This window comes from Somniosus microcephalus, unplaced genomic scaffold (genome assembly GCF_052327205.1).
Source record: "Somniosus microcephalus isolate GS21.2 unplaced genomic scaffold, FLI_Smic_1.0 scaffold539, whole genome shotgun sequence".
NCBI classification, from domain to species: Eukaryota; Metazoa; Chordata; class Chondrichthyes; order Squaliformes; family Somniosidae; genus Somniosus; species Somniosus microcephalus.
The window spans coordinates 49675-76886 of NW_028225726.1; the positions used below are offsets into that span (position 1 = coordinate 49675).

At 47.1% G+C, this 27212-nt stretch overlaps 1 protein-coding gene across 2 annotated transcripts in view; it reads right to left on the bottom strand.

Moving 5' to 3' along the window:
- Positions 1-481: 481 nt before the first annotated feature.
- Positions 482-27212, bottom strand: part of LOC147081524 (transmembrane protein 237-like) — a 90704-nt gene continuing 63973 nt past the window's right edge. For both annotated transcript variants that reach the window (XM_085980782.1, XM_085980783.1), the window contains exons 7-13: positions 22629-22780; positions 17740-17863; positions 16062-16253; positions 12840-12913; positions 11404-11509; positions 8077-8198; positions 482-976 (exon numbers count right to left, since the gene is read on the bottom strand). In XM_085980782.1, coding sequence (XP_085836908.1) covers positions 909-976; positions 8077-8198; positions 11404-11509; positions 12840-12913; positions 16062-16253; positions 17740-17863; positions 22629-22780 — 838 coding nt within the window. In that variant the 3' untranslated portion in view covers positions 482-908. The remainder of the gene's footprint in view (positions 977-8076; positions 8199-11403; positions 11510-12839; positions 12914-16061; positions 16254-17739; positions 17864-22628; positions 22781-27212) is intronic.

Below are 27212 nucleotides of genomic sequence, written 5' to 3' on the forward strand. Positions count from 1 at the left end.
ACGCAAAATCGCCGAGCAGAAACTGATAGCCAAGTTCCGCACCCATGAGGACGGCCTTAACCGAGATCTTGGGTTCATGTCACGCTACATGTAACCCCACCTGATGCAGGGTCATCCAGACTCGAGTCGACATTGGCTTGTTCTCTCTACACAGATGCAGCCGGACCTGCTGTGATTTCCAGCCAAAAAAAAAAAATGTTTTTTGTCTGTTTTTTTGTTTTTCATACAGACCCCAGCATCTGCAATATTTGACCCCTTGTGACCCCACCTCATTGTTCTTTGATGTAATGTTTCCCTGACTGACCTGTTTGGACACCATTCACACCTTTGACTGCTGTGATTATCTCTCTGCCGAGGTGTGATAAATGGCAGTTGGAAAGGTTACCTGTAAACATCTGACATGATTCTCTGACTATATAAGCTGTGTCTTTATGCATTTCTCCACTTCACCTGAAGAAGGAGCAGCGCTCCGAAAGCTTGTGATTTCAAATAAAGCTGTTGGACTATAACCTGGTGTTGTGTGATTTCTTACATTTGTCCACCCCAGTCCAACTCCGGCATCTCCACACCATGATACTGACAAAGTAGACTTCCATTCCATCAGCCTGAGTTGTATCTGAATGCAGGTACCAGGTATTAATTACACTGTGCTGCTCTACTCTACACCCAATCCACTATTATTACCTCTCGTATTGGTCAACGAGGAGCTATAATGTCAGATTTGGACAACCTTTCAACTTCTCTCCAGCACAGCTGGAGCTTGTCTTTGGGGTAACAAGTATGAACATCTGCACAATATAATTTCATCACACACAGCTATACAAATAGTATCTCAAAGTACCCTATAGCCAAACCATTCAGATCTAATGTTCTATACACTTCTGTTCAGTATTAAATCATACATCAGTTTATGCTTGTGCTTTGGTTTTCTCATCAGGTTCGACCATGTCATTCATGTGTGATCCAAACTCCAATTCTGCAAAGGAAAGTGAAAGCTTTAGTACAGTGGGAGCTGTTCACAATTACAGACACCATTTCAGTAGCAAAGGTTCAGCCCATCAAGAGTGTCATCAGCCAGATGGTAATCTGACATTGAGCTATATTTCCCTTTGTTCATTAACTACCCTTCAAATAACTTCTGGCTCACTCGTCTGCCACACCCGTCTCCAAACCTGACATCAGTTCGTCGATGTGTCAAGCTGACTCCACCTTACCTACAGCAATTTTATCCCACCACGGAACCTCTGACTTTAACTATGGACTCCCTCCTATTGTCTCCTCTCTATTCCCCGTTTACTACCAGAATATATGTATCCTAATCTTGCTATGTAACCAGGCCTATGTAACTTGAGTTTCCCAATGTCCATTTGTGTGCGCGTTTTACCTGCCGCTCCGGACCCAAGCCCATCACTTCTATTTCCACTTTTTTCTCCCCTTTTCCTTTTCCCCCCTCTCCTGTCATCATGCTTCTTTCAGTTCTCACCTCTCGAGTACACTGCCCTCACAAATCCCTACCCCAACCCCTTCAGCACTCCCTGACCTTCCTACTCTCCTGCTGCTGTCCCAGGCTTGACTCTCTCTTAGATAAGCCTACAGCTTCCCTCTGTGCCTCTCTTTGAATCCTCTAAAGGGCCCACTGAGACACCAGTCGTTGCCTCCTTACAAGTAGCACCCCCAACTGCTCCATCCTACTCTCTCGCTGACCTTCCCACCCAGTGCGCCTGCTGGGGGCTAATCTTTCCTACCTCCTTCCCGTCCAACTCACCCCTCTCAGTGCTGACCTGTGACTCTGCCAGTGGATCAGCTATCACCACGCCTCTCTGCAACTCCCTCCAGAGTGTCTGTTCATTTGTGAACAAGGCCCTTGCCATCCATGAGCTTAATGTGGATGATTGCATTGCCATTATAGCCTTGATAGAAACCTGGCTGAGGGGTGGTGACACCTTCCCCCTAAATGAAGCCTTCTCCCTGGCTATACTTTCCACCATTTGCCCCACCCAAACCGTCACAGTGGCGGTGTGGCTCTTATCACCAAATCACACCTTGGTCCGTCTCCCAACTCCTCTGGCACCTTCTCCTCATTTGAACATCTTACCTTGTTCCACCCCCTCACCTCTCATTTAAAATTCTCGTTCTCTACCGCCCACCCAAGTACCATGAAAAGTTTCTCACCGAGATAGCTGCAGTGCTATCCTCCCTCAGCCTCTGCACCGAGCGACTTCTCATCCTTGGTGATTTCAATCTCCTTCTCAACTCATCATGTTCTCTCTCCTGAGTTCACTGTCCTCCCTTAATCTCTCCCTCTACATAAACTCCCCAATATTCACGCCCTTGGCCTTGCCATCTCACATGGTCTCGCTACTCCCATCGTGTCAATCACAGATAAAGCCATCTCTGAACACTTCCTTTTATCGCTCTCCACCCACATCCCTCTTCCACCTCCCAACCTTGCTTCCTTCTGTGTCCACCCTGGAAAAACTCTCCCAATTCACTTACAACTGCACTTTCAAAATCCCAACTGTCTAGCCTTTGGTCCTCCATTCAACACGATATTTCTGCAGCTACCAATCTGCTCAACCACACCCTCACCTCCACCTTTGATGCCCTAGTACCCATTAAAATCATTACTCTCTCTCACCCTGGCCGCTCCCCCTCATCTTCGCTCCTTTAAGTCCAAGAGACGCAGATTTTAATGTATATGGCAGACAACTGGTTTAGCCATTCACTGCCAGATCTGGCCGGACCACATAAAGCACTATCAGGTGTTGCTCTCCTCTGCCAAAACTGCTCACTATTCCAGGATCATCCTGGAATGCAAAGATAACTCCCGGCTTCTTTTCTCTACTACAAATCATCTCCTTAAACCGCTCTCCCCTGCCTCCTCCACCCTCACCTCCAATAGCAAGTGCGAGAAGCTCATGGACTTCTTTATCATGAAGATTGAGACCGTCCATTCAGCTGCCTCTGTTGCTTCTGTCCCTTCCCCTAGCCCACTGTGTCAATCTTTCTCTAAGGTTCCCCCTGCCCTAGCCCTAAACTCGCATCTTTCTCTAGTTTCTCTCCTATCTCCCCTCATGCCCTCTCTGAACTCATCTTGTCCATAAGACCCACCTGCTGCTCCCACCCAACTTCCATTCCTGGCCCCCATGTTAGCTGATATTGTTAACAGTTCTCTCTCTTCCAGTACTGTCCCCCTCCCCTTCAAATCTGCCATCATCACCCCTCTCCTCAAAAAACAATTCTTGACCACTCTGTCCTGAAACTACTGCCCCATCTCAAACCTCCCTTTCCTCTCCAAAGTTCTTGAATGTGCTGTCGCCTCCCATAGCTGTGCCCATCTTTCCCATAATTGTGTGTTTAAATCCCTTCAATCAGGTTTCCGCCCACAGTACCGAAACAGCTCTTATCAAAGTCACAAATTACATCCTATGTGACTGTGACAAAGGTAAACTATCCCTCCTTGTCTTTCTCGACCTGTCTGCAGCCTTTGACACGGCTGACCACACCATCCTCCTCCAACATCTCTCCTCTGTCGTCCAGCTGGGTGGGACTGCACTTTCCTGGTTCCATTCTTATCTATACAGTCATAGCCAGAGAATCACCTGCAATGGCTGTTCTTACCACTCCATTACCTCTGGAGTCCCCCAAGGATCTATCCTTGGCCGCCGCCTCTTTCTCATCTACATCATCCGAAAACACATCAGGTTCCACATGTATGCTGACGACACCCAGCTCTACCTCACCACCACCTCTCTCGACCCCTCCACTGTCTCTAAATTGTCAGACTGCTTGTCTGACATCCAGTACTGGATTAGCAGAAATTTCCTCCAACTAAATATTGGGAAGACTGAAGACATTGTCTATGGTCCCCACTACAAACTCCGTTCCTTAGCTATCCCTCTCCCTGGCAACTGTGTGATGTTGAACCAGACTGTTCACAACCTTGGCGTTGTATTTGACCCGGAGATGAGCTTCTATTCACATATCTGCGTCATCAGTAAGATCGCCTACTTCCATCTCTGTAACATCGCCCGACTCCGTCCCTGCCTCAGCTCATCTGCTGCTGAAACCCTCATCCATGCCTTTTGTTACTTCTAGACTTGACAATTCCACCACACTCCTGGCCAGACTCCCAGCTTCCACCCTCCGTAAATTTAAGCTCATCCAAAACTCTGCTGTCCATATCATAACTAGCACAAAGTCCCCATCACCCTTGTGCTTGCTGACTTACATTGGCTCCCGGTTGAGCAACGCCTCGATTTTAAAATTCTCATCTTTGTTTTCAAATCCCTCCATGGCCTCACCCCTCCCTATCTCTGTAACCTCATCCATACCCACAACCCTCCGAGATATCTGCGCTCCTCTAATTCTGGCCTCTTGTGCATCCCCGATTTTAATCACGCCACCATTGGTGGCCGTGCCTTCAGCTTCCAAGGACCTAAGCTCTGGAATTCCCTCCCTAAACTTATCCGCCTCTCTACCTCTCTATCCTCCTTTAAGACGCTCTTTAAAACCTACCTCTTTGATCTGCCCTAATATCTCCTTATGTGGCTCGGTGTTAAATTTTGTTTTATAACGCACCTTGGGACTTTTTACTACGTTAAAGATGCTATGTAAATACAAGTTGTTGTTACAGGAGGCAAAGCTGTAATCTTCATATTATAATATTTCTGCAGTACATCTTTTTATATGAAACTTTTAGTTCAAGATAATGTCATTTCAAGAATTGACTTTGGTTGTTCTTATTTTTGTTCTTCAGAGATTTTTTGGGTGCTTAAGTTAAAGCAATACATAAACTCTGTCTATAGGTATATGCATTTCTGTGGGATTTATCCATCGGATTGTTGTAAAGACCCAACTGGTTCACTACATCGAGATATATCGAGTCTACAGCACAGAAACAGGCCATTCTGCCCAATGCCGGCGTTTATGCTCCACACAAGCCTCCTCCCACCCCTCTTCATCTAACCCCATCAGCATATCCTTCTATTCCTTTCTCCCTCTTGCACTTATCCAGCTTCCCCTTAAATGCATCTATGCTATTCGCCTCAACTACTCATTGTGCTAGTGCGTTCCACATTCTCGCCACTCTTTGGGTAAAGAAGTTTCTCCTGAATTTCCTATTGGATTTATTAGTGACTGTCTTATATTTATGACCACTAGTTTTAGACTCCCTCACAAGTGGAAACATTTTCTCTACGTCTACCTTATCAAAGCCTTTCAAAATCTTAAAGACCTCTATCAGATCACATCTCAGCCTTCTCTTTTCTACAGAAAAGAGCACCTGCCTGTTCAGCCTTTCCTGGTAAGTATATCTACCCAGTTCTGCATCACCCTTGTGAATCTTTATTGCATCTTCTCCAGTGCCCCTATATCCTTTTCATAATATGGATACCAGAACTATGCACAGTACTCCAAGTGTGGTCTAACCAAGGTTCGACACAAGTTTAACATAACTGCTCTGCTTTTCAATTCTATCCCTCTAGAAATGAACCTCAGTGCTTGGTTTGCTTTTTTTATGGCCTTATTAACCTACGTCGCTACTTTTAGTGATTTGTGAATAAGTACCCCTAGATCCCTTTGCTCCTCTACCCCATTTAGACTCTTATTATTAATGTCCTTAGGCCAGGGAACCTGCTGGCCTTACCCCGTCTGGCCTATATGTGACTCCAGTCCCATAACTCAACCACCCTCTGAAGTGGCCTGGCAAGCCACTTGTATCAAACCACTACACCTGCAGTTAAAGAATGAGGCCCCCCCCTACCGCCTTCTCAGGGCAACTTGGGATGGGCAATAAATGCCCACATCCCGAGAATGAATAAAAAATAAGTATGGACAGTAACTGGGATACTACAATTGCATGTGATGCCCTCCACAGTTGAATAAGCCAGCATCACTCACTGTCTCGGCTCACACATGGCCACCTGGGTGATGTAACCAGGCTTGTCATGCTTGTGGAGTCATATCCCAGCAAGAGATAATACTTTCAGTGGGAAGAAACAAGCACAGGACGTAGTGAGGGAAGCACAACCAGGATTCCTACAACAACAACTTGCATTTATACAGCACCTTTAATGTAAAATTTCCCAAGGTGCTTTACAGAAGAGCAATCACCTGACATTGACATTGACCCAAAGAAGGCGACATTAGGACAGATGACCAAAAGCTTGATCAAAAAGAGGGGTGTTAAGGAGCATCTTAAAAGGAGGAGAGAGAGAGTGACAGAGGTTTAGGGAGGGAATTCCAGAGCTTAGATACTATTTAGCTGGAAGCATGGCTGTCAGTGGTGGGGTGAAGGAAGTCAGGGATGCACAAGAGGCCAGAATTGGAGGAGCGCAGAATTCTCAGAGGACTGTAGGGCTGGAGGAGGTTACAAAGATAGGGAGGAGCGAGGCCATGAACACAAGAATGAGAATTTTAACATCGAAGCATTGCCGGCCCAGGAGCCGTTAGGTTACTGAACACGGGTGATAGGTGAACAGGACTTAGTGCGAGTTAGGACACGGGCAGCAGTGTTTTGGATGAGCTCAAGTTTATGGAGGGTGGAAGATGGGAGGCCGGCCAGGATTGGAATAATTGAGTCTGGAGGTAACAAAATCATTGAGGGTTTCAGCAGCAGATGGGCTGAGGCAGGGCGGAGACAGGCGTTGTTACGATGGTGGAAGTAGGCGGACTTGGTGATAGTGAGGATATGGGATCGGAAGCTCAGCTCAGGGTCAACTAGGATCTAGTACCCAGAGAACATCCTTAATCTGCTGGCAATGGTCTTTCCCATGATATCACTAGATTGATAATAAAAACAGAAAATGCTGGAAATACTCAGCAGGTGAGGCAGCATCTGTGGAGAAAGAAACAGAGTTAACGTTTCAGGTCGATGACCCTTCGTCAGAACTGGAAAAAGCTGGCGATTGAACAGGTTTTTAAGCAAGTGCAGGGGCAGGGAAAGGGGGAGGGGGAGGGGAGGAAAGAACAAAAGGGATGATCTGTGATAGGATGGAAGGCAGGCGAGATTAAGAGATGGTGCAAGGCAAAAGGAGATGGTAATGGGACAAGTTAAGAAACAAAAGATGGCTCTAGATGGAAGGCAGGAGAGTGCCCTTTTCCCTCCACCCTTCCTACTGTCCAGGGCCCCAAACACTCCTTCCAGGTGAAAGTGATTTACTTGTACTTCTTGCAATTTAGTACAGGAAACTTTGTGATATCCGGCACCGACGGGACCGGCGTGTTGCCGATCTATCAAAACTGCCGGACATACACATACTTGCTTAAAAACCTGTTTGATCTCCAGCTTTTTCCAGTTCTGACGTAGAGTCATCGACCTGAAACATTAACTCTGTTTCTCGCTCCACAGATGCTGCCTGACCTGCTGAGTATTTCCAGCATTTTCTGTTTTTATTTCAGATTTCCAGCATCTGCAGTATTTTGCTTTTGTATCACTAGATCGATGTTCCGTGCAGTCCTTTGGCATAGCGTACCACCAACGACATAATGAGTGCGGAGAATATAACCAACTCTAACCAAATACACCTTAAATGGTGACAGGAGGAACACAACCCACACAGATGGTAAACGCTTAAGGAAGCTATCACAGTCTCCAGCTTTACAATTATTTGATCCCCTTGATCAGAATACAGGTGTGCAATTCAGCAGGATGTATCCAATAATGTGGCAGAAAACCACTGGGAATACAAAGCGAGTCCATCGGCATCCACAGAGAGAAGCGACAGTATGGAAGAAAGGTTACAACTTGCCTTTTCTCGTTACATATGATAAGGACCTGCTGGGTATTTCCAGCAGCTTCTGTTTTCGTTTCATATTTCCTGTACTTGCATTATTTTTATTCATTCTTAGTTGTGTTTCTGGGTCCTTCCTACCCTTCTAAATGCAAATGAGCAAGTTCCCTCCTTTTTACATTCTTGAAGCTTTTCAAACCCAAGTGTTGTGTCATCTAACCACTACTTGCTGATTTATTCCCTCTTCTCTTTTGTCCCGTTCACCACTGGGGTGATGATCCGCACTATGGGCCTTGGCCCTTCACCTGTTTCTCCCCATTAACCATAATCTTTGTTTATGTACCTTCAGTGTGGTCAAGCATAGGTTGATACGATAGGAAGATCCAGGCCAGTCCAACCAAGATGGTCACTACCAGGTTCACTACAATCCAAGGGTGTAGAATCTGAAACTCTGATCCAGGAGGCCTGTGGAGAGACAGGCGGAGACTCATTTAGTAATAGGGCCTGCGATGAAATGCAGTATAATATGTACAACGTACCACTGGGACAGGGCACTGAATCTCACTCAGACTCTAATACCCACATTCAGGAGGTTACTACACTTGAGGGAATAAGCCATATTTCAGAAAGATACACCATAATATGAACAGAATTCTGATATTAATACATGATATACTGGGTTTAAAAGTGGAAAGCCTCGGAGACACAGGCTGCAAACAGAAGACAGGCTTCTGAGATGGGATGGTTTGATAACAAAGTTGTAAAAACCAAACAAGCTTTGAAATGGGAATTAGTTAAATATACTAAAACAATGACCCTATTGAAATGGCAGTTTGGCGATTCCAGAGGGTCTGGAGTTTGGGAATAACACAATGGGAGATCCAGTTTAGGGTGTTATAAACTAACACGCGAAACAGAAACACAAATATTAAAAGAGGCACGTGCCTTTGAAAAGATGACATCAAGTAAAAGAAACACCTGCTGGTCAAATGGTTTTTATGTTAAACTTAGAAGACAGGAAACATACGATTAAATATGCAACCAACTGAGATAGCTAGAAAACAAGTAAACACTCAGTCAAAGTGTCTTTAATATATACATAGTAAATATGATACCAACAAGAACACTTTGAAGATATGACTTCAATAGATACACCAAGCAATTACACTGTGTTTGTATTGAACTTGGAGTAGTTAGGAGACTTAACGTCTGCTAAAACTAGTAAAGCCAATATAAAGAATTGAATGAAAAATCTTCGATAAGAATGGCATCAAACAGAAACCATTGCTGTCATATTGTTTTTATGATAGTTTTTGGAACACCTAAAGGTAGAGACATAATTATGCATGCAATAGTTGAATTGACTGTAAGATAGAAAGCATTCAACAGAGGTATCAATAAAGACAATTAGCTTACATCAGCAGAGAACTTCAAAGAATAAACCACTGCAAAAAGGGTATAAAAATAAGAGCTTTTCAAACAAAGTCAGAATTCGCTGAACGGGCCAAGCGTTTCTCAACTTTACAGGCATCATCTGTAAGTTTTTAAACTTTGAGTCTCGGGAAATCAAAGTAATTGATTTTGGTGGATAATCTGGATTTAGAGATAAGTAAGAAATGTAACAAAGTAAAGATTTGAGAATAAGGATCTCCTAGAAATAAGAAATGTAAGCTATTTGTATTTTGAATTGTTAATGTTGCGACTGATTCACCAGCTGTTAACTGAATATCAGCTCTTAAATAAAACTATATATTTTTAGAATTGTCTCAGTATTTCTGTATAAACTCGCGAACCCAATTTCTGTACACTCTTTTGTAAGGAGTTGCAGAATTCTGGGGGGTATTCCGGACCCTCATAATATCCAGAAGGTTACAGTCCAGTTAAACTTATTAAAAGTGCTATCTGGAGGACGGTAACATCTTCAGTCGTTCCTTTCCTTTAGGGAGAGATAGCCTGAACCTTTAGACCCATTTAAGCATCTTATGGAATTCGGCTATCTCTAAATTAAGTTGAAGGTGAACGTCTGGGGAATACGCCTGATCTGGGGTAGCCCGGATAGGGCTAGGACTTGTAATTATCCCTTCACACTTGGCTCAGGAGACAAATGGTTATGGTCCTGGACTAACAACAGAGGTCAGGAGTTCTTCCCAGCATGGCAAGCTGTGATATTTGGTAATTTGTGCACTGGCACCAGAAAGCTGCTGGATTGTTGTAAATACTCAGGGAGGGACCCGCCATCTTTACCCAAGTGACTCCATTCCCACATTACACGGTTGATTCTTAATGCTCTCAGGGTAACTAGGGATGGGCAATAAACACGGATTTATTGTGTCACCACGTTCCAAGAATACATGGGGTTGATGGGAGTTCAATGCTGTACTCAGTGAGATCCAATTCAGTGGGGTCCACTGCTGAATTGGGAGGGGGCTCAATGGTGCACTCACAGCAGGAGGGGGTTCAATCCTGCACTGACTTGAGAGGCGCAATGCTGAACTCAGGCAGAAGGTCCAATGCTGCCCTCGAGGGAAGGAGGCAGGCTCCAATATCACAAGGGCTGGAGGAATCCAATCCTTCACACAGGGGCTCCAATACTACAACCCAAGTAGTTACAGGAAGGGATACAATAATGAGGTCCTGCTCATGTTTGTCCTTCACATGCTTTCCAAACGAGAATATGAAAAAACCCCTGCTAAATTAGCTGGGGGCAGAACATATCAGTGAATGGAAACATCGATAGGCTCTCCATTTTGGACGATCCTTTTGGACTGAGAGGCGAGAGCTGCCAACCTCCTGGCACTATAACTGGCAAGTAAAAAATAAAAAATTGAAAAAAGAAACAAAACTCTCATTTTGTGGCATCTACGTTACTCAATAGCTGCTGAACCCAAGATTTGCTGAGAGGTAAAAATATTGGGGAGAAACTCTAATCTCATCACCTGTAGAACTAACAACATTAAGTCAACATTAAGTTGCTTGAGAGCGAATCCCGAACTAACAACTTGTTCTCATTTTCTTCTTTAACCCCTCCCTCTCCCGAGGATGCTGATGGTTCCACAGGAGTTTGCAGCATTGCAGTGAGGTGCCCCTTCCTGAGAGCCCAGGCAGCGCGTGTCATAGACTATTCGACCGTGAGCAGTATCGTGGCCAAGCACAGGCTGCACATGTCGGTAGACTATTCAAGTGTGGGCAGCATTGCAGCCGAGCACAGGCAGCTCGTGTCGGTAGACTATTCAACCATGGCCGAGCACAGGCAGTGGTTTTAGAGGCTCAGCCTCCGGCGAGTTACCAATAAGCCTTCAGTCGATCATTTTTTTTCAGATCTGCTGCTCACCAGCACTGCCAATGTACAAACATTCACCCTCACAGATAAAGGCTCAGTGAGGTGGGAGGGGCACAGAATAACCTTCTCACTAAAGCACTCCACATCCTCCACCCTCCCCACCGACACCTCTCATCCTTTCATGAGTGCCGGACTCAAACAGTGCATGGCTTAAACTAAAACGGTACAGTGTATAAGGAACAGTCTGATAGGCACAGGCTGATTAGTTGGCTTGCACAGCACTGCTCACAGACTGAAAAGCAAACAGCACATTTGGAAAAACATGTCCACCGCATTTTGTTATTCCACTGGAGCCCTGTTACAATAGAACAGGCGTGGCTTGCAACTTACCAAAGGGTGTTATTGTACAAGGATTGTGGAGCTAGTAAGTGGTGCCGGTTAAGCCTGTCACTAGTCATCTGTTGGCTCAGTGAGAGTATCAGAGCTGTAAAGTACACTGAAGACAGAAAGAGACAGTATAAATACCAAACAAACTGAGGAAGCAGTCTTTGAAAAGGAAGATGGGTTTGATTCCCAGTCTGTGCTGAGTTAGCTGATCTCTGCCAGAGTGCAATAGGGGCACAACAACGGGGCTCAGTGCCTCTGCAGTGTGGTTGGGGGAAAGAGAGGCATCAAACAGAGCTTGCTCTCAAACCAACAACTCTACTGGAAAGTGCATGTGTGGATATCAGGAAAGAATAGGAACAGGCTTGGGTGTGGCCTCCCCTGCAGTCCAATAGCCCGCCAACACTCCATGTCTAGGCTTAAACATGAAGAATGGAGACGTGAGTCAGGTACCAGAGAGAAACTGGCACCTCTGGAACTAGACCCAAATGCCCTAGCGTGTTCAACAGTACGGTTAAGGTTTTACTCCCCCATGGGGTATTTTATTATCCAAGGTTCTCTCTATTTTCAAGGAAGAACAGCCTTCAATTTCAATTGAGCAATATTGAACAATTAAAGATCTAAAAAGCCTGATACTGACAGACAACAAGACACTGATGGGCTGATACTGACAGACAACGGGTCAGTGATGGGCTGATACTGACAGACAACGGGTCAGTGATGGGCTGATACTGACAGACAACAGGTCAGTGATGGGCTGATACTGAGACAACAGGTCAGTGATGGGCTGATACTGATGGACAACGGGTCAGTGATGGGCTGATACTGAGACAACAGGTCAGTGATGGGCTGATACTGATGGACAACGGGTCAGTGATGGGCTGATACTGATGGACAACGGGTCAGTGATGGGCTGATACTGAGACAACAGGTCAGTGATGGGCTGATACTGAGACAGCAGGTCAGTGATGGGCTGATACTGACGGACAACGGGTCAGTGATGGGCTGATACTGAGACAGCAGGTCAGTGATGGGCTGATACTGATGGACAACGGGTCAGTGATGGGCTGATACTGAGACAACAGGTCAGTGATGGGCTGATACTGAGACAGCAGGTCAGTGATGGGCTGATACTGAGACAGCAGGTCAGTGATGGGCTGATACTGACGGACAACGGGTCAGTGATGGGCTGATACTGACAAACAACGGGTCAGTGATGGGCTGATACTGACAGACAACAGGTCAGTGATGGGCTGATACTGACAGACAACGGGTCAGTGATGGGCTGATACTGACAGACAACAGGTCAGTGATGGGCTGATACTGACAGACAACAGGTCAGTGATGGGCTGATACTGACAGACATAAAACACAAACAAATAAATAGGCACTATGGGAAAACAAGAACATTTTCCAACTGTGAAAGCAGTGAAAGTACTTACAGAAAGAGGCCAATGCAGTAGGATCCAGTGTCACAATTCTGCGCAGTGCCATTGGTGCGTCAGCTATGTTAACCCTGAAGAGAGCAGAGCAACAAGAAAAAAATGTAGATTAGTGAATCTCATTACTGTTCAGTTTACAAGATCCATCAGCCTGCAATATCCAGTCTCAGACCTAAACCTCACTGACTACAAGGGCCAGATTAAAACCTACTTCCTTTCTCTCTAAACACAGCACCCGCACCAACTTTTCTCTTTCTTTCTGCCGACTCTTGCTTGCAACCCTCAGATACCTTTTCTGTGCGTGTGTCCGGGTAGTTGATGTTGGCAGGCTACTTGACCACTGGGAGCATTCCAGTCATGTCTAACATTGATTTACTTCATGTCCGCCTTCACTTCCCAGTGGAGTCACTAATCAAAGCAGGATCCCAGGCTAATTCCCCGTCCAGACTCTCTGGTGTTGAAGCCAATGTTAGCCATCCGATTGCTGTCTACGATGAGATCAGCTGACTCAGCACATAATGAACTGAGACTCCTCCTTACACGGCAGTGCTGTTACACACCGAGCCATCAGGGAGCATCCAGTGCAGATTATTGATCAAACATCCACACAGCAGTGGCTCTCAGCAGATTTTACAGCATACGAAAGCAGTGTGACAAACAGAGAAATTGTGCCTTTGGTGCATCTGGTGGTTTAAAATAGCTCAAATTCAAATGAAGCTGCCTTCCCTTAATGCAGAAAGAAAGTGGATACTCTGCTTCATTGTGGTGGGAGTCTGAGATTGCAAAACGGGAGGAAGTTCTGTCCCACTGGATCTCAGCCCATCTCGCACTGAGTTTCGGGGGGCGAGGGCAAATAATGACCTCAAGGAGACAAGATCTTAATGTTCAGGATCGGAGACGGTCGCACTCATTCTGGTGCGGAAAACTATTTTCCAGAAGACACCTGTACAGGTTGCCAGGAACCTGCTGAGATGATGGTGGATTTGCAGGCCCAGGTAAGTATGCTGCACCTGCTTTCAACTGCTTTTTGACGATCGTTACCCCCGCTAATGGTCCTTAGGTCTTCGGGGCCCTTGTGTCATTTGTCCTGATTTGTTTTACTTCGGCCCCCAGTACCAGTAGTGGTGCCAATTGAAAGCTCCTAAGTGAGGGCTTTGGAAGAGGGCGATCTAGGCAAAGATGCTGGGCAGATCAAAGAGGAAGGGAGGTGCTCTGTGTGAAGCGGCTGGTACCCTCACACTCACAACGGCAGTGACAGGTTCATATTTTCAGGCGAAGCAAGGACAGCAGATCGGCTGGCACCAAGCAGACATGCGAACGTCTGATGAACTACAATGCTGAATCCTCCTGTGGGAGTACCACAGACCCAGTGTGTCACGCTTTCACTGCTCGAAAGAAGGCACGGCAGATCAACACCCAGTGTACCATGACTGGCCGCACCCAACAAGATGCCACGAGCCATACCTGCAGGCTCTGGCATACTTCCCTGGCAAATGACGGTGGGTCCAGGTCAGCTGCAGATCTGTGCCATCTGCTGCAAGGACACCTGCAGCTCGCTGGCACACCCAGCGACTGTCGGCTGTGGACTGAAAGTCGGCTCCACCTCCTTGCAGACAGTACTGACCAACGGAGATGGCGCCATGAAGTGCCACTGAGTTCCACCCTCGACACACCCACCTTAAGCAACACCATCTCTGCTAGGCCTCTCTGTCATTTTCTGAAGACTCACGCTTGCTCCTTGGGTTTCCTTTCCCTTCAGTTCTTAGTCTCCTCCCCCTTCATCCTTGGCAAAGGTTGTCACTGGGTCAAGATGCCTTCTGAGCTTTCCAAAAGCTCTCAAAATTTTTGATCCCCTTATTTTGATACTCTCTTTAATTGGCCCTTTCTTTTAAATGTTGCTTCCATGTATATTTATGACCCTACCGCTAGTGCGCGCCCTGCTCCCATCCAAACCTCCACCTGAAGTGATGCACGTGAGTTATCCTTGGAAAACTGGAAGGAACCAGCACCCTTCCATTTCAACACATCTAAAATCCAAGATGTGTTTCTCTTGAGTGTTGCTCCCAAAGTATGGGGGAATCAAAGACATGTCCCCTCACTGTGTGGTGGAATCATAGGCACAGTACCCCATCCCATCACTGTGTGGTGGAATCACAGGCACAGATCCCCATCCCATCACTGTGTGGTGGAATCACAGGCACAGACCCCCATCCCATCACTGTGTGGGGGAATCACAGACACAGACCCATATTCGATCATGTGTGGTGAATCTCAGGCACAGATCCCCATCCCATCACTGTGTGGTGGAATCACAGGCACAGACCCCCATCCCATCACTGTGTGGGGGAATCACAGACACAGACCCATATTCGATCATGTGTGGTGAATCACAGGCACAGATCCCCATCCCATCACTGTGTGGTGGAATCACAGGCACAGTACCCCATCCCATCACTGTGTGGGTGAATCACAGGCACAGATCCCCATCCCATCACTGTGTGGTGGAATCACAGGCACAGACCCCCATCCCATCACTGTGTGGTGGAATCACAGGCACAGACCCCCATCCCATCACTGTGTGAGGGAATCACAGACACAGACCCCCATCCTATCACTGTGTGGTGAATCACAGGCACAGACCCCCATCCCATCACTGTGTGAGGGAATCACAGACACAGACCCCCGTCCCATCACTGTGTGAGGGAATCACAGACACAGACCCCTGTCCCATCACTGTGTGGTGGAATCACAGACACAGACCCCCGTCCCATCACTGTGTGGTGGAATCATAGGCAGACCCCCGTCCCATCACTGTGTGGGGGAATCACAGACACACGTTCGATCATGTGTGGTGAATCACAGATATAGACCCTGTCCCATCACTGTATGGGGAATCACAGGCACAGCTCACTGTCCCATCACTGTGGGGGGGAATCAGAGGCTCACATCCCATCACTCTGATGCACTGCGGTGCAGCAGTCCTCAAGAGGCCAGTCAAGGAAGACAATAACTTGAATTGTGTCCCTTCATCAAAAGCATTGGTCTTTGGCATTGCCTGAACCACCTGAGAAAAGTTCAGCTGACTTACGATCGACGAACGATTTGTACACATCCAGTGGTGGACGCTGAACCCCATGGAGTCAGGCCCACATTTCAGGGAATGCTCAAGGACCTGTGATTATTGATTAATATCTATCCTTCCCTTCACTGTTCTCTTCTTACCTGTCAAATGCAGAGACAGTGCTGATGGCGAGCAGCATATACAGGAGGCACTGACCCGGGTAGACTAGCATGCTGTACTGCTGCAGTAGATTTGGGAGCGTAGAGAAATCGTTACCAGACAGTACGTAAACTACGACAATATTCCACACCATGTATCCAGCCAGAAACCCTTGTGAGAAAAGCCCGATTACCCTGGGGAGAGGGGGAACAAAAGTGGGTTGAGCTCGGAGTACTGCAAGTCTGCTGCAACATGATGCCCTCCATTACATATCCAGTGAGTCATACTGTACATTTCGAAGGAAGATTATTAAAGTGAAATTAGAAACACTGAGAAGACCCACTGGATGTGACCAGTGTTCTCCTGGTCAATCATGTGCGTCTCTGTTCCAGAAAGTTGGGATCTACATTCAAATCCAGCCCTGGCTGGTGGGTTGGGCATGGGGTCACAGCACAAAAACTGCATCTAACTAGAAATCTCACTCAAGAGGCCACTATGTATTTGAAGTGGGAAATGAAAACTGCTACACCAGTCCAGTAAGGGACGGTCTTCCGCCATTGGGAACAAGGCAGAGAGACCTCGACTCTGTATCTAACCTGTACTGTACCTGCCCTGGGAGTGTTTGATGGGACAGTGTAGAGGGAGTTTTACTCTCTATCTAACCCGTGCTGTACCTGCCCTGGGAGTGTTTGATGGGACAGTGCAGCGGGAGCCTTACTCTGTATCTAACCCGTGCTGTACCTGCCCTGGGAGTGTTTGATGGGACAGTGTAGAGGGAGCTTTACTCTGTATCTAACCCGTGATAGATTATGTGAGTGTGAAAAACTGTGGCAGATGGAGTTCGTCATGGGGACGTGTGCGGTCATCCACTTGGGACACAAGAAAGATAGATCAGAGTATTTTCTAAATGGCAAGAAGCTCGGAACTGTGGATGAGCAGAGAGATTTAGGGGTCCATGTACAGAAATCACCCAAAGCTAGCGGACAGGTACAAAAAGCAATTTAAAAGGCTAATGGAATGTTGACCTTTATTTCAAGAGGACTGAAATACAAAGGAGTGGAAGTTATGTTACAGCTGAACAGAGCTCTGGTTAGACCCCATCTGGAGTACTGCATTCAGTTCTGGGCACTGCACTCTAGAAGGATATATTGGTCTTGGAGGGGGTGCAGCTGTCTTTTGGATGAAACATTAAACTGAGGCCCTGTCTGCCCTCTCATGGATGTAAAAGATCACACGACACTATTCAAAGAAGAACAGGCGAGTTCTGGTATTTAACATGTTTGTGGGAGCTTGCTGTGCACAAATTGGTGCCACATTTCCTATATTACAATAGTGAGTCCACTTCAAAAGTACTTCATTGGCTGTAAAGCACTTTGGGACATCCTGAAAGGCGACATATAAATGCAAGTTTTCTTTAATGGAAGCACTAGATTGTCCAGTACCTAAAGGCAATTAACCAGAATTTGCTGTTCATTATCCTGAGCACGTTACCAAAAGCCTACTGAGGCAAAGATAAACGTTCTCTAAGGTTTGGACAATTGGGACTCACCAATGAGAGTGACCTAAGCTATAAGAGCCAAAATAATCTATGGTAGGAAGAGTAAAAAGACACAGCTCCGATTTCCCGGTAGAATTTGCGCTGCGGCCACTACCAAGGAACCGCGAGTCAGTTCCTCTTACCTGAATCCACGGTGTGCCTGTAAAGAGACGTCTTTGGTTGTCCGGGTGGACTTGACCTCCATGTACACATCAACTTGTTTGGCAATTTTCTGAATCTCTGCCCTGTCTGCAGCCTGAAACCGACCTGCAGAAGAAACATGCAACATATTAAAATCAGGTAGAGGAGCTCCCAACGGCTTCACAGGAGGACTCACGGCACAAAACCCCGGGGGAAATCACAGCACAAAACCCCGGGGGGAACTCACGGCACAAAACCCCGGGGGGAATCACGGCACAAAACCCCGGGGGGAATCACGGCACAAAACCCCGGGGGGAATCACGGCACAAAACCCCGGGGGGAATCACAGCACAAAACCCCGGGGGGAACTCACGGCACAAAACCCCGGGGGGAATCACGGCACAAAACCCCGGGGGGGATCTCACGGCACAAAACCCCGGGGGGAATCACGGCACAAAACCCTGGGGGGGAATCACAGCATATAACCCCGGGGAGCGGGGGCGGAACTCACGGTACAAAATCCGGGGGGGGGGGGGGGTGGGGGGTGGGGAAACTCGGGGCACAAAATCCCGGGGGGGGGGGGGGGAAACTCGGGGCAAAAAATCACGGGGGGGGGGGGGGGGGGGTGTAAATCGGGGCACAAACCGCGGGGGAACTCAGGAACATAGAAGATAGGAGCAGGAGTAGGCCATTTGGCCCCTTGAGCCTGCTCCGCCATTCAATGCGATCATGGCTGATCATCCAAATTCAGTACCCTGTCCCTGCCTTCTCCCCATATCCCTTTAGCCTTAAGAAATATATCTCACTCCTTCTTGAATATATTTAATGAATTGGCCTCTACTGCCTTGTATGGTAGAGAATTCCACAGGTTCACCACTCTCTGGGTGAAGAAATTCCTCCTCATCTCTGTCCTAAATGACTTACCCCTTATCCTTAGACTGTGACCCCTGGTTCAGGACTCCCCGACCATCGGGAACAGCCTTCCTACATCTAGTCTGTCTAGTCCTGTTAGAATTTTATAAGTTTCAATGAGATCCCCTCATTCTTCTGAACTCCAGCGAATATAAGCCCAATCGACCCAATCTCTCCTCATACGTCATTCCTGCCATCCCAGGTATCAGTCTGGTGAATCTTCGCTGCACTCCCTCCATGGCAAGAACATCCTTCCTCAGATAAGGTGACCAAAACTGCACACAATACTCAAGGTGTGGTCTCACCAAGGCCCTCACAGCACAAACCAGAAGAGACAAATGAGAGGCCGATTCATTCCTGTCGACTCCTGCGTGCCTTCGTGCAGGGGCTTTGGTGCCAGGTCACCCATCACCCTCTCAGACACAGAAGTGAAGAGCCAACAACAACAACTTGCATTTATCTAGTGCCTTTAACATAGTAAAACGCCCCAAGGCACTTCACAGGAGCGTTATCAAACAAAAATCAGCACCGAGCCAAAGAAGGAGATCGGGATCGGTGACCAAAAGCTTGGGCAAAGAGGTCGGTTTTAAGGAGCCTCTTAAAGGAGGAGAGAGGTGAGGAGGCGGAGAAGTTTAGGGAGGTTATTCCAGAGCTTAGGGCCTAGAAAGCTGAAGGCACGGCCGCCAGTGGTAGGGCAAAAAAAGTTGGAAATGTACAAGAGGCCAGAATTGGAGGAACGCAGAATTCTCGGACTGGAGGAGGTTAGAGATAGGGAAGAGCAAGGCCATGGAGAGATTTAAACACAAGGATGAGAATTTTAAATTAAAGTCACCGTACTCTCAAACCCTTTCCCCTCAACAAGGATATTGCTACCTAAATCGCCCTCTATACAAGACTACTGCTGCCTGAATCCCCCTCTCTAGATCTGCTCTTTCCAACAATAATACTGTTACTTTAATCGCTCTAGGGATCTGTTGCCTGAATATTGCTGTTCCCTATATCGCCTTCTATGGCCTGTTTCACATCATTATGGTATGAATCAAAGGAATCACAAAGGAGAGGGTTTCAAAAGGGAATCCGAAGAGGTTAGGAAAGAAGTAAAATAAAACAAATTAGGAAGGCAAGAGAAACTACAAAATTAAATTTTATATTCCTTCAAATTAAATTATCAAGGAATATAAAAATAAATAGCAAAGTACCAGAACTGAGAGGTTATAACTATCAGGGAAGATTGAACAGGCTGAGGCTCTTTCCTCTAGAAAAAAGACTGAGGGGTGATCAGTTAGAGGTCTTTAAGATTACGAAAGTGTTTGATAGGGTAGACGTAGAGGAGATGTTTCCACTTGTGGGTCAGACCAGAACTAGGGGCCATAAATATAAGATTGTTAATGAGATTGTATTTGACGCAGAGACTGGTGTCCTGAATTTAAATAAAGGAAACTACGATGGTATGAGGCGCGAGTTGGCTAGGATGGATGGGGGAACGTTACTTAAAGGGTTGACGGTGGATAGGCAATGGCAAACATTTAAAGATCGCATGGATGAACTACAGAATTTGTTCATTCCTGTTTGGCATAAAAATAAAATGAAAAAGGTGACTCAACCGTGGTTAACAAGGGAAATTAGGGATAGCATAAGATCCAAGGAGAGGATATATAAATTGGCCAGAAAAAGCAGCAAACCTGAGGATTGGGAGCAGTTTAGGATTCAGCAAAGGAGGACAAAGAGATTAATTAAGAGAGGGAAAATAGAGTATGAGAGTAAGCTTGCAAGGAACATAAAAACTGACTGTAAAAGCTTCTATAGATATGTGAAGAGAAAAAGATTGGTGAAGTCAAGTGTAGGTCCCTTGCAGTCAGAATCAGGGGAATTTATAATGGGGAACAAAGAAATGGCAGACCAATTAAATACATACTTGGGTTCTGTCTTCACAAAGGAGGACACAAATAACCTCCCAGAGATGTCGGGGAACATAGGGTCTAATGAGAAGGAGGAACTGAATGAGATCAGTATTTGTAGGGAAATGGTGTTAGGGAAATTGACGGGATTGAAGGCCGATAAATCCCCAGGGCCTGATAATCTACATCCTAGGGTACTTAAGGAAGTGGCCCTAGAAATAGTAGATGCATTGCTGGTCATCTTCCAAAATTCAATAGACTCTGGAACAGTTCCCATGGATTGGAGGGTAGCTAAAGTTATTCAAAAAAGGTGGTAGAGAGAAAACGGGGAATTATAGACCGGTAAGCCTGACATCGGTACTGGGAAAAATGCTAGAGTCCATTATAAAAGATGTACTAGCAGAGCACTTGGAAAACAGTGACAGGATCAGACAACGTCAACATGGATTTACAAAAATGGTAAATCATGCTTGACTAATTTTTTGAGGATGTAACTGGTAGAATAGATAAAGGAGAGCCAGTGGATGTGGTGTATTTGGACTTTCAGAAGGCTTTCGATAAGGTCCCGCATAAGAGATTAGCGTGTAAAGTTAAAGCACATGGGATTGGGGGTAAGGTACTGACTTGGATAGAGAACTGGTTGGCAGACAGGAAGCAAAGAGTTGGAATAAACGGGTCTTTTTCCGAGCGGCGTGCAGTGACTAGTGGGGTACCGCAGGGATCGGTGCTAGGACCCCAGCTATTCACAATATATATCAATGATCTAGACGAGGGAACTAGATGTAATATCTCCACATTTGCAGACGACACAAAGCTGGGTGGGCGTGTGTGCTGTGAGGAGGATGCCGAGAAAATCCAGTATGATTCGGACAGGTTGGGTGATTGGGCAGATGCATGGCAGATGCAATATAACGTGGATAAATGCGAGGTTATCCACTTTGGTGGCAAAAACAGGAAGGCAGATTATTATCTGAACGGCAATAGATTGGGAGAAGGGGAAGTGCAACGAGACCTGGGTGTCATTGTGCACCAGTCGCTGAAGGTAAGCACGCAGGTGCAGCAAGCGGTTAAGAAGGCAAATGGTATGTTGGCCTTCATAGCAAGAGGATTTGAGTACAGGAGCAAGGATGTCTTGCTGCCGTTGTGCAGGGCCTTGGTGAGAGCACACCTTGAGTACTGTGTGCAGTTTTGGTCGCCTTATCTGAGGAAGGATGTTCTTGCCATGGAGGGAGTGCAGCGAAGATTCACCAGACTGATACCTGGGATGGCAGGAATGACGTATGAAGAGAGATTGGGTCGATTGGGCTTATATTCGCTGGAGTTTAGAAGAATGAGAGGGGATCTCATTGAAACTTATAAAATTGTAACGGGAGTAGACAGACTAGATGCAGGAAGGATGTTCCCGATGGCGGGGGAGTCCAAAACCAGGGGTCACAGTCTAAAGATAAGGGGTAAGCCATTTAGGACAGAGATGAGGAGGAATTTCTTCACCCAGAGAGTGGTGAACCTGTGGAATTCTCTACCACAGAAGGCAGTTGAGGCCAATTCATTAAATATATTCAAGAAGGAGTTGGATATATTTCTTAAGGCTAAAGGGATCAAGGGATATGGGGAGAAAGCAGGGACAGGGTACTGAATCTGGATGATCAGCCATGATCTCGTTAAATGGCGGAGCAGGCTCGAGGGGCCAAATGGCCTACTCCTGCTCCTATCTTCTATGTTAATAATAAATCCAATAGGGAATTCAGGAGAAACGTCGTTACCCGGAGAGTGGTTACAATGTGGAACTCGCTACCACAAGGTGTAGTTGAGGCAAATGGCATAAATGTTTTTAAGCTAGATAAACACATGAGGGAGAAAGGAATAGCAGGATATGTTGATTGAGTTAGTTGAAGAAGGGTGGGAGGAGGCTCGTGTGGAGCATAAACACCAGCATGGACCTGTTGGGCTGAATGGCCTGTTTCTGTGTTGTAAATACTATGTAATACTATGAATCCCTAAACTCCTCCAAGCTCCCCATGGCTGACCCGCTCTCCTTGAATGCCAATATTGTGGCATCGAGAACCGGTGCAATTACTTACGGCTTCGTTCAAGAAACACTTTGTCCACAGGCTGGCTGGAACCAGCGGATATGGCAAACTGAGGACCTTGGGGCCGAAGAGCCTGCCCATCACCGATGATATCGTCTTCCTCCACTTCGAGCTCATTGCTGTGATCAGCTGGGCGAGTTCTCCTGTTCGTTTTTTTTAAACAAAGCGCAGGGTTAGAACCATTCTCTGAATGTGCCATTTTATTAAAGGAAACACATGAGCGAAGACCATCTAAATAAAAGTTTACCACTCCTCAGTCACTTGCGTCGTGTAGATAAGTGAACTGGCCAGTGAGGAGCCGAGCAACATAGACCAGTACGTCTCGGCCCATCCATGGTCTGTGCCATTAGCTGATCTTATCCTCAGTGACAGCTGGGGCTTGGCAATTGGGCAGTGAAGTGTCAGCCTAAATTATGCACTCAAGTCCCCGGAATGGGACTTGAACCCACAACCTTCTGATTCAAGAGGTAAGAGCGTCACCACAGGAGCCATGGCTGATCTACTTCAAGCTGCAACAGTTCCTTGCTCCTGATCATTATCCAGTGACTCCTGCTGGAAAGTGCATGTGTGGTTATTGGGGCGACAACAGCCTTGGGCTTGGCGGTGATGCTCTCCATGTAGAGTAGCTTGTCAACCCTCGCTGGCTGGGTTCACATTTCAAGAAGAGCCACGTGGGGGAAGTTCTAGAGGACTGCTAGCAAGAGTCAGCACCTTCGGAGGAAGTTTCCATAGTTTGGAAGTTGATGCGTTCACATTGTGCTTCTGAAGGACATACAAAGGAAGCCACCAGATGGGCATCTTGTTTTTATATTGTAGGCATGGTGCATGGAGAATGGCATCCCTGGTTTATCTGCATGCAACCTGTAGGCCAACTGAAATGAGCCTGCGGTCATTGCGCCTCCAACACCTGCGCTCAGGACCTGTGAAAGTCCAATCCTGGAAACTGTTGTGGCTTGAAGTAGATCAGCCATGGCTCATGTGGTGGCGCTCTCGCCTTTCAGTCAGAAGGTTGTGGGTTCAAGCCCCATTCCAGGACTTGAGCACATAATCTAGACCGACACTTCACTACAGTACTGAGGGAGTGCTGCACTGTCGGAGGTGCTGTCTTTCGGATTAGACGTGAAACTGAGGCCCTCTCAGATGGACGTAAAATATCCCATGGAAATATTTGAAGAAGAGCAGGCGAGTTCTGTTTGTCCAGGCCAACATTTATCCCTCAACCAACGCCCCTGAAACAGTTCATCTGGTGATTTATCGTACAGCTGTTTATGGGATCTTGCTGTGCGCAAATTGGCTGTCACGTTTTCCTACATTATGAATTGCTTTGGGATGTCCTGAGGTCGTAAAAGGCACTCTATAAATGCAAACTTTCTTTAGATCGACGGTGTTCTGTCGGCAGTGGGAGCAGGTGCGTTGGTCAACGAGGGCACACTGTTAGTACAAGACTATCTTTGATACAGCCGTACAGAGTGAGGTGGGGATCTGTAGTGAGTTCCCCAGACGCATGTGACAAATGAGAGCAGCACGTTTTGATTATTATCTTCACAGCAGAGTGCCATGACACAATATGGGATGTAAGTACAAACAGCTTTACAGCAAGTTCCTTCGATACTGACGGATAACGACAGAGGGACTGCACCAAAAACATTAGCCGGTTTTTCAGGTGCTGAGTATTTCTAGCACTTTGTTTTTATTTTAGCTTTTCATCATTCTTGGGGTTTTCTTCTTATTTGTGTTACTTTTAGTTGGCAGATGGTTTGTAACAAGAGTAACGAAACAAGAGGAGGAAATCTGCACTTGACTCTGCACACATGTAACAGTCTGAGCGTTCGTTCATAGGATGTGGGCTGACTGAATGGGTACGTCACCTTTCAGAATTTCCAATTGTGCCTCCATGGGAGGATCTTGGACTAACTTAAGTTAAAAATGCGGCTATTGTTAAATGTCACTCTCAATGGGTTACACAGAACAGCAGAGCTGGAAAATATAGATTAGGACTCTGACAAAGCTTCTAAACCAGAATGCTTTAGATAAAGAAAGCTAGCTTAGAGATGATAGAAATTACAACACAGAAGGCTATTTAGCACGTCAAGCCTGTGTCAGTGCTAGATCTTCAGCTGATTCTGTCTGCTTTAATTCAATTTCCTGGCACCTTTCATATTCTTGTCACATTTGGGAATTTTTTTCCTTCAAGGATAGGATTGTGGGACTGCATATGTTTAAAGGTTTATTCATGCAGGTATAAAAAAAAAAGAAAGACGGCAGGCTTTGGAGAATCTGCATTAAAGCTAGACAAGCCTGGATGTCCAGGGACATTAAGTAATTTGTCATCTCATATTAGATGGCCAACAAATGTTCACACCCATTGTGGCACGGACAGTTCAATTCACATGAGCACCGCTTGAAGTGTCTGCTCAGAATATTTTTTAATTTGTTCATAGGATGTGGGCGTTGCTGGCAAGGCCAGCATTTATTGCCCATCCCGAAATGCCCTTCAGAAGATGGTGTTGAGCCGCCTTCTTAAACCGCAGAGGCAGTTAAGAGTCAACCACATTGCTGTGGGCCTGGAGTCACATATAGGCCAGACCGGGTAAAGATGGCAGATTTCCTTCCCTAAAGGACATTAGTGAACCAGATGGGTTTTTACAACAATCTGGTAGCTTCATGGTCACCATTACTGACACTAGCTTTTTATTCCAGATTTATTTAATTATCTGAATTTAAAATCCCCAGCTGTCATGGTGGGATTTGAACTCCTATCTCTGGATCATTTGTTCAGGCCTCTGAATTACTAGTCCAGTAACATGACCACTATATACTCTTGGGACAGCAGGTTGTTGATTTGGTTGATGGGCCTGCTAGCGAACGCCTCCGTGTAGAAGGTGTTAGGGATACTGCTCCCTGTTTCCTGGGGCCAGAATAAACAGACAGGAAAAAAAAGGACGCAACTGCTGCCAACGAACTGGAAGCATTCTACACATGCGGGCTGCCGGTTCGTCACGGGAGCGGGTTTGTTAAAAAAAGTTTTTAAAAGAGAGCGGGCTGGTGAGAAAAAAAGCAGGAAGGGAGCGGGCTGGTGAGAAAAAAAACCAGGAAGGGAGCGGGCTAGTGAGAAAAAGCCGGGAAGGGAGCGGGCTAGTGAGAAAAAGCCGGGAAGGGAGCGGGCTAGTGAGAAAAAAACCGGGAAGGGAGCGGGCTGGTGAGAAAAAAACCAGGAAGGGAGCTGGCTGGTGAGAAAAAGCCGGGAAGGGAGCGGGCTGGTGAGAAAAAGCCAGGAAGGGAGCGGGCTGGTGAGAAAAAGCTGGGAAGGGAGCGGGCTGGTGAGAAAAAAACCAGGAAGGGAGCGGGCTGGTGAGAAAAAGCCAGGAAGGGAGCGGGCTGGTGAGAAAAAGCCAGGAAGGGAGCGGGCTGGTGAGAAAAAAAACGGGAAGGGAGCGGGCTGGTGATAAAAAAACCAGGAAGGGAGCGGGCTCGTGAGAAAAAGACAGGAAGGGAGCGGGCTGGTGAGAAAAAAACCAGGAAGGGAGCGGGCTCGTGAGAAAAAGACAGGAAGGGAGCGGGCTGCTGAGAAAAAGCCGGGAAGGGAGCGGGCTCGTGAGAAAAAGACGGGAAGGGAGTGGGCTCGTTAGCGTGATTGTTTTTAAAAAAGCAGAAACATCATGCTTCGGTTGTTGGAGTGCACAGGACGGTCCTGTGCAGCTTCCGGTTCGTTGGCAGCAGTCACTCCGGAAAAAAAGGGCAGGCAGGTTTTAAACAGAAACTGAGGTGCAGGACTGGAGCTGGAAGCTAAGATATAGGAGGTCAGTTTTTACAACCAGAAATTGTCCAGCAAGAAAGGTGATGGAAAATCAAGTCAGTCAGCCCACAACAGCTCATGGTTTGTGATGTGAAAATTGAGTAAAGCAAAAGGGATTTAATTGAAACTGTTACTCAGTACATTCATTAGTTTGTAAAATAAAACATCTTAACAACTATAGTGCTTTTTCAGTTTGCCTTCTGAAAGATTGGAGAAGCACACATCCAGTTTGGATCACAAGGGGGTTTGATAGTTACCGCTCAGGATTGCAATACCGATTTATCAGATACTAGCTGAAGTGCCCGGCGGTGCCGAGGCTTTTTCGAGGGATGTTGTTGTTGGAGGAGAGAGAAAGAGAGCGACTGGGGGTGGGGGGGGGGCGGGGGGGGGGAAAGGGAGGGAGGGCGGGGGGGGAGGGGAGGGAGGGCGGGGGGGGAAAGGGAGGGCGGGGGGGGAAAGGGAGGGCGGGGGGGGGGAAAGGGAGGGCGGGGGGGAAGGGAGGGCGGGGGGGGGAAGGGAAGGGGGAGGAGGGGGGAAGGGAAGGGGGGGAGGGGGAAGGGAAGGAGGGGGGAGGGGGGAAGGGGAGGGGAAGGAGGTCGGGGGGGCCCCCCCCGCCGAGGGTCGCGGCCGCCCCCCCCAACGAGGGTCGCGGCCCCCCCCCCACCGAGGGTCGCGGCCCCCCCCCCCCCACCGAGGGTCGCGGCCCACCCCCCGTGGGTCGCGCCCCCCCCCCCCCGAGGGGGGCGGCCCCCGCAGAGGGTCGCGCCCCCCACCCCCCC